A 13,241-nucleotide genomic window follows, 5' to 3' on the forward strand; every position below is an offset into this window, starting at 1 on the left:
GTCGATAATGGCCAGTAAAACTGACCCAGTCCCCAGCCCTAGGTCTTTTACAATGAGATTGGTCAATAACAACGAGCTCTTTAGAATGAGCTTGATCAACAACAATGGGCTTGGACACAACAAAATGGGCCCCTTTTGTTTCCATCCTTTTTAGAAACCAAAAAAAATTAATTTCTAAACATAGATTGAATTGAATATTTGAAATTTTTGTTAGGAGTGTCTATTATGGAGCATGTTATCGCGACAATTTGCAAGTGAAAATCGTACTAAAAGGCGCTTGCGTAAGAGCTTCAACTTGACCAATACCAACTCCAACACGCACAAGCCAATCGCAACCAATTCTCGTGGGTGGGGACTATTTGCACTCCCCATTTTCCCATTCACACCCCATAACAAACAAAAAATTATATTCTGTATAACACCCCAGCGCGGGAACTTCTCACTCATTCCCTCCCTCTCCTTTCTTCTCTCTCGTTCTCTGTTTCGTCTCTTACCTACCCTCTCTGTTTCATCAGAAACCCATGGGCGATGATGAGTTCAGCGTTGATCCTGACTTCGATGACTTCACCGACTAGAATATCTCCGACGATGAGGTCATCGTCGACGACGACTATGTACAATACTGAGAAGACCTAGAAGAACTGGTAAGCCTGTCTCACCCACTGAATACCATATTGTCTTTGATTTCTTGTTGATCCGACTGGTTTCTTGATGGTTTAGTTGAAATTCCCACTGCATGTTGTCATTATGTAGGATTTGGAGAAAATGGCTAAGATGCACACCCCTGTGAACATTGAAGTGGACACAACACATCATTTCGAAACTGATATGGTATGTGTTCGAACGAAAAATTTGGTATGGTTTTGTCTTGTTAGCATGCATTGGTAGATTGTTTATTACTTGTATGGATTTTGTAGGAATTTGAGAGTAGGGAGACTGCTATAGACTATGTCAGGAAGTGTGGACGTAAATATGTGGTAGTTGTCGTGATTAAGAGATCAGATGCTAATGCTACAAGGAGAACACCTAGGATTATACTTGCTTGTGAGAGAAGTGGTAGTTATAGGGGGAAAGGCAATGTTTTGAAGAGGAGGTCCTCAACAAAGAAGAAAGGCAATGTGTCGAATTCAGTTCCTCAAAGATGGCATTTGACTGTGGTGAATGGGAAACACAACCATGCTATGGTTAAATGCTTTGAAGGGCATTCATTTGTGGGTAGACTTACAAAGGAACAGAGGGATACTATTGAAAGATTATGTAAGACAGGAGTGAGGTCGAGGGACATTTTGAATAACCTGAAGTTGAAAGATCCAACAAATGCTACTACTATGAAGACCATATGTAATATGAGGACTGCAATGCGGATCAAGGAGACTGCTGGCAAGTCACATGCAGCAATTGTTCAACTTGCTTCTTCAGAAAGGGTATGTGGTTAGGCATCGATCTGAGGCAAACGTTGAAGTAGTTAAGGATTTATTTTTCAGTTGCTCAACGTCGATCGAACTTGCAAGAGCATTTCCATTTGTCTTCATGCTTGATTGTACGTACACGACAAACAAGTACAGACTGCCTTTACTTGAAGTGGTTGGTGTGACTTCAACAAAAAACTTTTTGTGTTGCATTTTGCTATATGAGTTTAGAGAAGGAAGAGACATATGAGTGGGCTTTATGTTGCTTCAGGGACTTGTTTGATACTGTGCTGGCAAGTGCGTTCATTAGTGATCAAGAAGTTGCTTTAATGAATGCTTTGAAGACTGTCTTCCCAGCTGCAAAGAACCTTCTATGTAGGGTTCACATTTCCAGGAATGTGCTCACGAACTGCATTGGCTTGTTCAGTCTGAAATCTGACTTTGATGACTTCATAGCTGCATTTGTAAGTGTTATACACTCTTATACAGTTGCTGAGTATGAGCAGAATGTTGCCAAGATGCATGAAAGGTTCAAAGGGTATCCTAAAGCATTGAGCTATGTTAATGAATCATGGCTGAACAAGTACAAAACATATTTTGTTTCTGCTTATATCGATAAATTTTTCTACATAGACAACACAACCACCAACAGAGTGGAGGGTAGTCATTCAAAATTGAAGAAGTACTTGTTAATATTAGTGGGGGGATTTGTGCAAAGCTTCACACACATACATTTGTTGCTTCAAGGTCAAGTTATTGACATCAAGGCCTCTTTTGAAGACAGTCTCACTAGGGTGCCATTTAGGTTTAGGACATGGATGTATAAGGACTTAGTGAATGTTGTGTCTACTGCTACTCCAGAGAAGATTGAGTCTGAATTTGCTTCTATTGGTAGCTTAGGTATTTGGCATGATGTATGTACACATAGATCATCAATGTGTCTTGGGTTGCCATGTGCTCACTTGCTCACACAATATCACCAAGAAGGCCGCAACATTCCATTGAAGGATGTGCACAATTTTTGGAAAAAATTATGCATAACACCATTTACTGACGGTGGGAAAGATGAGGTTACAATTAATATGGAGATGGACATGGTTTGGTCCACATTTGTAGCTGCCACAGTACCTCAGAAAATGGAGATAAAGAGGCAACTTCAGTGCATAGGTCAGGCTAGTAGCACATCAATGTTGGAGCCAAAACAGAAGGTGAATGTGAGAGGTAGAAAGAAAGGGCAGAAGAGTTTTAAAGGTAGCATGGCAGATGATAAATCAACCAGGAGCGAACCTTATGCATTTGAGCATACATTAGATGGACATGTTTTTGAAGATGTTCAACCAAATCAGCCATCACAATGTTCAACTAAAAGTGTGCAGAAGGAGAAGCAGGACCAAGAAACATAGACTAAATCAGCTCATCTAGCTGCAGAAGCAAAATCATCTCCATTGGTAGGAGATGCAAAATCAACCCCATTGGCCCCACAACAAAGAAAAAAACAGAAGTTAGTTCCAAGTTAAGAGTATCTAGGACAAGGGGGCAAATACTGCTAATTGGGTTACACAATTTTCTGATTTTTTCCATCCTTACATATCTAACATTATAGATGTACCGGGGGATGGACACTGTGGATTCAGAGTTGTGGGCATCTTTCTATGGTTGGGACAAAGATGGTTGGAAGATTGTGAGAAAAGATCTTGCATCCGAGTTACACAAGTATGAAGAACTTTATAATGAAGTGTTGTCACCATTTTCCAGTACAACTGAATTGCTTTTGAGTTTGGATTACTATGATGAGTTTGTGGATAGTAAGCACTGGATGATCATGCCATATATAGGGAACGTTATATCATCATGTTACAATGTTGTAGTTTTATTGATTTCAAAGGAACAATGTCTATCATTTTTTTCCTCTAAGGGGAGATATGCACCATTGGATGACAAGTAGAGTATGTTGGTATTAGGCTACATCAACATATCGCATTTTGTAAGGATAGAGCTTCTGCCAAATTGTCCAATACCTCCAATGTCCAAAATGTGGTCTGATCATCACGATTTCAGTGCAGCAAGATGGGTGGACTTGGTTTCTTCAAGAATAGACAGGTTCAAGAAGCTCAATTCTACCAACATGTGTAATATGACTACTGTTGAGTTCATAGATTGATTATGAGATGTATATCTTAGTTCTAAGTTATGAAACTCACTTTTATGTATGTTGGTTACTCATTCTTGGATTTTGGTTGGTTAAGTCAGGTTAATACATAGGCTATCATGCTCTATTTCTTAGTTTTCTGACATTTTGAGGAGTGTTTGATTTTTTTTGAAAAAACATCAAAATAGGGTGTATTCAGACTAGATCATATATTTAATGGGGTGTTTTAGTTTTAGGATGTAAATAAGAAGATAAGGAGTGTAAATAGTCCTCATATTCTCGTGACTTCTCTCTCATGGCATCAGAGCAACACGACACCGTTCCCCCGAAGAGGACCTCGACGACGATCCCAGTCTCAAGATGAGGACGATCTCGAGAACCTCGACAACGACGACGTTTTAGTTGTAGAAGAAGAAGACGACGACCTTAACTTTCCTTCCAATCCACTTCATTCCCCACCGGCACAGCCACCGCCAACGTCGCCGCTGCCGCTTCCAGTATTCCGACCGCAACGATCAACTCCTCCACCTTGCCGTGACCGTTGCTGTTCCCATCTCCTCCGTAATGCCCTGTTCTGCTGTTGATGGAGACGATTTCCCGACCGCCATCGGTCAACCAATCTGAGCCCGATCCAAAGTGACAACGCGTCGGTGAAACGTTAATTGTCCAGAGTGATATCAAGAAAGCGCAGCCGCTGCCGCAAATGGATGATTCCAGACGCCTTTTTCAACGGCTGTGGACGGACGAGGACGAGATCGAGCTCCTTCAAGGGTTCTTGGAGTACGCCGTACAACGTGGAGGGAACGCGCATCATCCTGATACGACGATATTGTATGACCAGATAAAGTCGAAGCTCCAGCTTGATTTCAACAAGAACCAGCTGGTGGAGAAACTGCGACGTCTGAAGAAGAAGTACCGCAACGTGCTTAACAAGATCAATTCAGGGAAAGAATTCTCCTTCAAGAGTCCTCACGATCAGGCAACCTTTGAGATATCGCGTAAGATCTGGAGCAAAGATAATACTGCATTGGATGACGATGAGGGGAACCCTAACGCAAATCCGATTGATGTCGAGGTGGAAACCGAGGATTTTGGTGACCGGAAGGCAACGCCCAAGTCGAGAAAGCGCTCACGGCCAAAATCAAGCGGTGGCGCAAAAGTTGATGATAGGCGGGGTGTTAATGACGAGCTTGTGTCAAATAATGTCAATAGCAACAATACGAACAATACTAATGATAATAGCAATGCTAACGTATCAAGTTTGACAGAGGAGACAGTCAAGAGCTGCTTGTCACCAACTCCAGTCAAGAGCTGTTTGTCACCATCGGGAGGACCATGTGTAGCTGCAGGGAGGAGTTTCGGGGCTTTGGCTATGAATGCAATGCCATTGAGTTTTTGTGGGCATGTGAGTTTTGGAGGTGAAGTGATTGATGAGAGGTGGAGGAAGCAGCAGATGCTGGAGTTGGAGGTTTATTCAAAGCGCTTGGAGTTGGTTCAAGACCAGGTTAGGGCAGCTCTTGACGAGTTGAGATCTGCAGGAGGATGATTTCAATGGGATTTTGTAAGTCATAAAGGTTTTCCTTTCTTTTTGTACTTGGTAGTTAATTTATGGTTGACGATAGGGTAGAGGCAGTATTTGCATTTTGGGTTTATTCTTGTTATTTGGGGTTCCTATTTATCGGAGTTTACAGTCGTTGAATAATGACGTGAATTGTTTAGTCTCTGGTAGTTTTTTCAGGTTTCATGATATGTGAAGATACTGCTTGATATACATAAAGGAAATGACTGTTTAATAAAGACGCAGCTGACAGATAAATACACGCTTTTACTTCCTTCTTAATTTTTACAAGCTTTATTCTTTTATTAATTTTTGTAGTAGTTACTTTCGATACTCATCTGATACATTATTGTGAGAGATGCCTTTTCTGCATTGTTTGAAGAGACAATTTTCATTTTTCTATTCTTTCTAATTGACATCTTAATTACTGGCATATGTTTGTGAAATATGTGTGTAGGTGGGATGGTGGGTTTGGGGCATAAAGGTGTGGTTTGGGTTTCAGTCTGTTTATTGACAGGTTGATATTTAGAAATGCCATTTCTCAATAGAAAAATTGACCTCTGTAAATTTTAGTTTTGGGCCCAAAAGTTTAATAGAATGAAGCAAATGAAAATAGAGAATTAAGTTAAATTCTGATATAGTAAACATTGTACTCCTATTTATTGCATTATATCCGAGCCCAATCATCTTGGAGGGCTTTGTGGCAATTGGAAATGAAATTTTCTAGGTATCCACAATCCAAGGAGAAGTTTCTTTGCTGACCTTTTTTGCTGTGACTGATATCCTTTTGATATTGTATCAATATTTTGTTGATATCATGATATATTATTGGAAAAGTTAACTTTGTAAATCCTGTGAGACTTTTACATCACTTGTTATCAAGGCTTTACTTTGTTTTGCTTCCTTTTCTACTTTGCTCAGCCAACCATCAATTTTTTGCATATCATCAATTCATATGTAATGTAAATTGTAATGGGACTTTGAATTTATACCAAAGTCTGGTAAAGTTAAGCTTTTAATGGCAATGTTTGGGGATAAAGCCATAAAGGTCATGGGCTGCTGCTGCCTTAGTTGGATTTTTGTGGTAAGATAAAAGGGATGGTTTTAATCAAAGGACTGCTGGAATATTGATTCTGACAGTTTCACTAGAAGTTCTTGTGGCTTTTTTCTAGCTTGTGCATGTAACTACTGCATTAGAGTTTGCAAGCTAATGAGGTTTTTCTGTGGGTAATGTGCCAAAATTATAGATTATTGCATTCACAAGGTAGCATTTTTTTATTCTCATTTGATTGTTAGCAGCTTAGTACCATTTTTCTTAGAACAGTGACTTGTGAACCTCCAAGCAAGGAGGATGTCACTTGATTTTAAGATATACACAGTATGAGTTCAATAGACGAGTAGTTGCTCTAAGGTAGTTAGTTGTAGTTAAGAGTTCTGGCACTTGCATCGTTAAGAGTTCTGGCACTTGCATCGTTAACGACCTCAATTACAGATGCAGTTATGAAAATTTTGGATCAGTTGTTGGATTCTATAATTACTCTTACAGAGTTGGCAATGAGAAATATACTATTAGAACTTCTATGGTCGGATTCATTCTGAATAATGTAGCATTTGTTACTACACATCGTACAAGTTCAGATGTCACAATTTTCCCTGACGTTATGAAAATGCCATGTTTTTTAGTGTACTTTCAGTGGGGTTTATCAATGAATACAACACGGCAGATGTGAACAGAGATAGGCTGGAGTCTTGAAAGAGAGGCATTTTATACAAGGAGGAAAGATATGAACTTGTGATTTGAGATGCTTCTCCTATATATGAAGTGTTATTCTTCCTGATCCTGGATGATGCATTGTCAGCACAATCGGGTAGGATTTCGCTGGTGTTAATGACAACTCAATATTGGATCCTTTCATTGATTATACACCTCTTTTAATGTTGAAAATATGTTAGTTTATTTCCTGAAGTTTGAATCGGTTTTCTGTGCAGAAACAGCTGGTGGTATTGGTATTGCTCTGTGTTATTATCTAAAGAAATCTTGTGTTTTTGTTACATTACCAGATTAGCATGGTACAATCTGCAAGGATTGCAAAAAGCTAATGCATTTCATGTCCTTTTTCTTCTTCTTTTTAAATCATTTGAGTGTCAGCCTAATGGTTAATTCTAGTAGTGGTCATAAAAGCTTGCATCTGTTCCTCTATTGCAACTCTGTATTCATTTATTTATTTTTTCATTTTTGTCTTCACTCCTATTCATCCCATATGTATTGTAATATCCCAGTGAAAACTAACTTAACCAACCATCGCTATTTGAATACAATATGATGGTGATATATCAATGAATGATTCATGCATGATATAAAAAAAAATATTAAAAAGTATTTCATATATAAAAATAATAATAAGTTGGCATAGTACCCCACATTGCCTATGTCAGCTCTCCATCCTTTTGTGAAGGGCCTCAAATAGACTTTAATAGAAAATTATGAAGAAGAGTGCAACATATATAAATTGCAAGCCCTTTTCCCCTGTATTGTTAATCCATTCAAGGGCATGGAAAATTATTAATATCCAATAAACTTGACAAATAACTTAATACATGGTAAATTTTTCCCTTGTTTTCTCAAATACTTGTTCGGCAATAATAGCACCAGTTCCATCAGCTTTTTTGATCTCCAAGTGAGACTTCTGATAAAACCCGGTACCTCTTAATGCGTCCGCAATAAAATCATCGAACCCAATAGCTATAGCAGCTTCAGCTTTTGCTCCATAGACCAACCTCTGTTGGGGAATAGCAAAGACGAGAAATCAGTAATGCACGGGGTAAAATGAAACTCAGACATAAAAGAATTCCATAATGTAGGTATGGAATTATACCTTGATTCTTGAAAGATGGATGGCACCAAAACACATCGGACAAGGCTCACAGGAGGCATATATTTCACAGTCGGATAGCTCAATCTGATTGAGCTTCTTACATGCCTATAAAAAGACATTATCAGCATTAGAGCTAAAGGTACAGGCATAGGCATACATATTGAACAGTGAATATTTGATGAAATACAAGTCCAAAATAACCAAAAAAAAAAAAAAACATTGTGAATTGTGACAAACACGACTCTGATACTTGCAGATTATGCAGAGATGAGTCCATATTTATGCAGAAACAAACAAATGAGCTTTTGGCCCAGCAGTAGTCTACTCCTTATGACTTGAACCATGATAAGGCCTCAAGTTTGAGTCCCCTCTCACACCAATAACAATAATAATAAAAGAGCACAACTTATCAAAAAAATGTTCCAGAAACATTACAAACTGCACTGCTTTTACTTGGATGAAATCACGAAAACACATATCTATTAGGGGTCATACATTGAATTCCATAATAACAATATTCAATCACAGCTAGTCAGCTACTGTTTTCCTCTCCCTGGTAGATTATGACATTGACTCCATTGCCATTGTCAGGTTCTAACCATCAGCGATGCTATTGAAATTGAGACTTCTAATGGCTAACAACACATTTTTCAATTCAAAATAAATTATTTATGGCATCAAAGGTTTAAGATTGAAATTGGAATCTAATAATTGACAGTCAACCATTAAGGACTAAACTCAAGATACTAAACAGAGTTAGGCCATGACGTCATTGCAACAATATAATGACCTTGTTACAAAGGTATATCAACATATTCTTTCCCTTTAAAGGATATGTCAAATGCCCTTTCACAAGCTTATGGAAGAGGAGGTCGTGTGCTTAGAACAGCGTATTGCAAATAGTAACTTACTGTTTTATACATAACAGCATAAAATCTTCTCAACATTTTGAACAAAAAATAATTTCATGCAATCCGGGCACTGCTACATAGTCACCTTAAATTTGGACAGCTAAAAAATATGAAACTACCTACTGGAGACAGAATAATCTGATTCTCAAGGATCTTTAAGACCCTGAAATAAACCAGTCAAAACAATACAGCATTAACTATGACAGACCAGATGCCAGACTTGTCTAAATTAAGTAAAAAAAGAACTCAGACTTGTCTTTTGATACTTGAAATCTAAAGACCATTGTTTTACAAAAAAAGTATGTGACCAGGGAAAAAAGGGTGATTGATTCAAGAAGACACCACAAGTAATTACAGAAGCTTCAGCTTCAAGTATTTCAAAAATGTCTCACTAGAGAGTGGGTAAGGTTGCAAGTAAAGCTTCATATCTGATGGATGTTCAGAGGATCACATATCAGAACTTCCAAGATGAATCATAGTAACAGTTCTCATGATAAATAAACCACTCGAACTCAAGTATCATTCTTCTTGTTCTCACTGTAGCCATTTAATATAGAGGACCATAAAGGGGGAATTTCTATGAATGAAAAAACTAATTGGAGACTATTCGCTCAATATAATCTAAAATCACGACAATTTCAACATCCATTAGTAAACTTCAAACATTTTTGAGCAGCAATTCACTGTAATTTTTCCAATGAATATATCCCTTCCCTCTCATCTCATGGACTATATGTATTTCAAAACAGGTTCTGAGTGTCAACTATAAAATCTTTACCAGTAATGTGGTTCTTGTTCTTTGAATTGTATTCTATGAATCAGTCTTATGCATATTAAAAGATTTCTCTTATGACCATTAATATTTTGAAATAGTAGCATTGTTATTCCAAGACTTTAATGTTATTTTATCAAAAGGATCTTCTCTATACACTAAAATCCTTTGGCAGTAAAGACGGTTTGAGCAGTTGGCTCTTCCATATTGTTAGCTATCAACAAACCAGAGAACATAGTGATGCTGATTTGTAAGTCTAACCTCTCTGATGGCTGTAACCTCCGCATGTGCAGTTGGGTCTGTGTGTTTCAGAACCATGTTGTGACAGCTCGCAACTACCTCATCATTACAAACAACAACTGCACCAAATGGACCGCCATCCCCATTTTCAACCCCTTGATATGCTTCTTCTACTGCTTTTGACAAGAACTTGTGGTCTCTATTCTGTACCGCTGGTTCAAGAACAACCAAATGGAAATTTGTCGCATACAAGCATGAGATTTCGGAAATTGTAATTTTTTTCCCTTGAACAAAAGGTGCCACCTTCACACAAAAGGGTGGAAAAACAAACATTTTTTTTACATAAAAGAACAAAACCTATGTATCAAGCAGATGTTAATGCGAGTCAATTAGAAGCATCTCCAAGTTAATAAGAAAGAAAATCACCATTTGAACAAACATGTCTCTGATGACCAAATTGATTTGCACACATGGGCAGTAATAATTTCATTTAATGTTACTTTTTGGCGCTGAAGATGTCAAAATGAGACCCCGATGTTGCTTTCCAAGACAAGAATGCTTACATGAGCTTGAGTTTTAATATATTAAGCAACTAAGCTACTTAGTCAGAAGAAGATTAAAATACGAGATAAAGTTGCAGCTCAGTATTACCTTCTTGATGACCAGCAAAAGCAGAAGCTACTGAAATAGTTCCATCTTTCGCTTCCACCGCTATTGAATAAGGAAAGGCATAAAAGAAATAAACAGCATGAGTAATATGATTTAGAAGCTTCATAAAAATCAGTAAAGAAGATTGCGACTCTTATCCTTAAACAACATCTAGGTCCAATGTCCTTAAACACGTTATATTGAACAGTTAATTGATGATTGAAGATCCCAAATTATCAAAAAAAAAATGATATTGAACTATTATATAAATAATTGAGCAAGTCGAACACAAGATAACATTGACCTATTCCTTAATAACAAAAATTAAGATGTCTCAAAACCCTCATATGCCCCATTGATCTAATTGTCTACAAAATACTACACCCAAATGTGCATCAAAATATACCAACACTTTAAAAGAAATACAAGAATTCATATTCCCAACATGGTTTGTGCCTCATTTCATTTACCTATTCTGATTGAAAGAGAAGAAAATCAGAAACCAATTTCAGAGACAGAACAAATAGGCCTACAGATCTGATTTCACGCATGGTAACTACAATCATGCCGTCCAAGGAATCAGAATCAAAGAACTGAGTTTCAATGAATGAAAATTTCCAAAAAACACCGAACATAAAAAATTACAAACACGAGGAAAAAAAAACAGAGAGAATATAAAATCCATAAATGCAATTCATAGTGTGAATGAATTACCCTTAGCTTCCTCCATGACGATGACTCAGAGAAGCGATCGAAGATACTTAGACGAGAATGGGATTCACAGAGAGATGAACTGCAGTTGTGCAACGACTAGATAGAGAAGGAGAGAGAGAAGGGACGTGAGAGAGTGGTTGATATAAAATTCTACTCCGCGACTTTCATTCACCATATATTTTTATTATTAAAAAGAAAAAAAAAAAAAAAAAAAGAGAGAGAGAGATCCAGAGCCTGTGGTGACGCAACCAAAAAGGCAAAAAGAAAAAAAGAATAGAATAGAGAGGGTGACAGACAGAGAAGGTATCGTGTGAAACTGACAAACTGTCCATTTTTTTTTCTTTTTTTTCCATGACAAGTATCCTACTGTTTTATATATCTGATTTTTTTAATTTCTTTCTTTTTTTGGCTTAATTTCAAACAAAGAGCTATCCAATATTCTGTGTAACTTTCAATTTTTTATTTTTCCATAAGTCTCCGACTGTTTTTCTATATGTGATTTTCAAGGGGATGAATATGGAATTTACCCTTTACTTGTTTTTTGGTTCAAAAAAACCCCATAAACTTTATTTTGGATCAAAAAAAACACTTGAACTTACAAAAACAGTATACATTAGCATTTCTATTAAATATCCGTTAAAAATTGCTAATTTGACAGTTAAGTGAAATTTTTTTTTCATGAATGACATGGCAAAGTCCCTTTACTTCCCTTAAATAGCTCAATTTAGCACTTTTTAAGTATAACACTGCTAAAACATAGACAAATGCCTCAACAACTACTGTAACATACAATCTAATATCTAAACTTATTTCAAATGAAGCAAATAGGTCTAATTCAACATAAACAAATCCAACACAAAGACAAATAGGTCTAGTACAACATAAACAGATTGAACAATGTCTAATTCAACATCACTTAAACACAAATAGAACCATCTACTAATTCATTTTAGAACTACTAATTAAATTGGGAAGTAAAGGGTCTTCAATGTCTCTTTTCCAAGAGTACATGGGCTTAATTAAGCCATTTATGCACTTAAGTATGCCACGTCATTCATGAAAAATAAAAAAAAATCACTTAATTTCCAAATCAACAATTTTTAACGGATATTTGACAGAAGAGCTAATGTATACAATTCTTGTAAGTTCAAAGGCTTTTTTGAATCAAAAAACAAAGTACATTGGTTAATTCCATACTCTTTTCTTTTTTTTGATAAGCCACGGGCCAACTCCATACTTATCCTTATTTTTAAATAACTTTCTTTTTTGAACTAATTTCAAAACAGGGAGGTATTCAGTATCGTGTGAAACCGTCATTTTTTTTCCATAACAAGTCTTTGACTATTTTTCTATATCTAATTTGTTTAATTTTTTTTTTTTTGGCTTAATTTCAGTAGGGGAAGTATCTAGTATCATGTGAAATTGTCATTTTTTAATTATTTTTTCATAACAAGCCTCCTAGGGATGCCAATTTTCCCCGCGGGTCTAGGGACCCGAAATTTCGGGTTCGGGTCTCACCCGAAAACAGTGTTGTGGGGACGGGTAGGGTATGGTAATGCCGAACCCGACCCCGAACCCGACCCGAACTTAATACTTTAATAAATAAATAAATATTTTTATATATATATATATATATCATATAATATGTTTAGGTTTAGGGTCTTTAAACCCTAAACCTTAATACTTTAATAAATAAACATATATTTATATAGATATATCATATATATTATATAATATATTTAGGGTTTAGGGTTTAAGACCCTAAACCCTAAACCTTAATATTTCAATAAATAAATATATATTTATATAGATATATCATATATATTATATATCTATATTGTACATATATATACTATATAGGAATATTAATTTGTATTTAGTATACTTATCTTCTTATATTTTTCATAATGAAATATACGAAATTTCGGATCATACGTTACATCCTAAACCCTAAACCCTACTTC

General features: G+C 36.5%; 2 protein-coding genes across 2 annotated transcripts; one reads left to right on the top strand and one right to left on the bottom strand.

Annotated features, from left to right (window-relative positions):
• Positions 1–3,814: 3,814 nt before the first annotated feature.
• Positions 3,815–5,398, top strand: LOC120011363 (probable transcription factor At3g04930). The gene has a single exon (XM_038862463.1). The coding sequence runs from the start codon at positions 4,262–4,264 to the stop codon at positions 5,102–5,104; it is 843 nt and encodes a 280-aa protein (XP_038718391.1). The 5' UTR covers positions 3,815–4,261; the 3' UTR covers positions 5,105–5,398.
• Positions 5,399–7,626: 2,228 nt separating this feature from the next.
• LOC120010381 (guanosine deaminase-like) lies at positions 7,627–11,435 on the bottom strand. Its single transcript, XM_038861161.1, has 5 exons — positions 11,278–11,435; positions 10,567–10,626; positions 9,937–10,127; positions 7,993–8,097; positions 7,627–7,896 (listed from the first exon to the last, which is right to left on the bottom strand). Exons 1-5 carry the CDS (start codon positions 11,291–11,293, stop codon positions 7,708–7,710), a joined length of 561 nt encoding a protein of 186 aa, XP_038717089.1. The 5' UTR covers positions 11,294–11,435; the 3' UTR covers positions 7,627–7,707.
• Positions 11,436–13,241: the final 1,806 nt, after the last annotated feature.

This window comes from Tripterygium wilfordii, chromosome 12 (assembly GCF_013401445.1).
Source record: "Tripterygium wilfordii isolate XIE 37 chromosome 12, ASM1340144v1, whole genome shotgun sequence".
In the NCBI taxonomy this organism is placed as follows: domain Eukaryota; kingdom Viridiplantae; phylum Streptophyta; class Magnoliopsida; order Celastrales; family Celastraceae; genus Tripterygium; species Tripterygium wilfordii.

Coding starts and splice junctions, on each gene's coding strand:
- LOC120011363 (XM_038862463.1), top strand. CDS start 4,262: ATGGATGATTCCAGACGCCTTTTTCAACGGCTGTGGACGGACGAGGAC.
- LOC120010381 (XM_038861161.1), bottom strand. Junction 10,128..10,566: donor TTTTGCTGGTCATCAAGAAG/GTAATACTGAGC, acceptor TTCTTGAACCAG/CGGTACAGAATAGAGACCAC. Junction 7,897..7,992: donor TCCATCTTTCAAGAATCAAG/GTATAATTCCAT, acceptor ATTCCCCAACAG/AGGTTGGTCTATGGAGCAAA.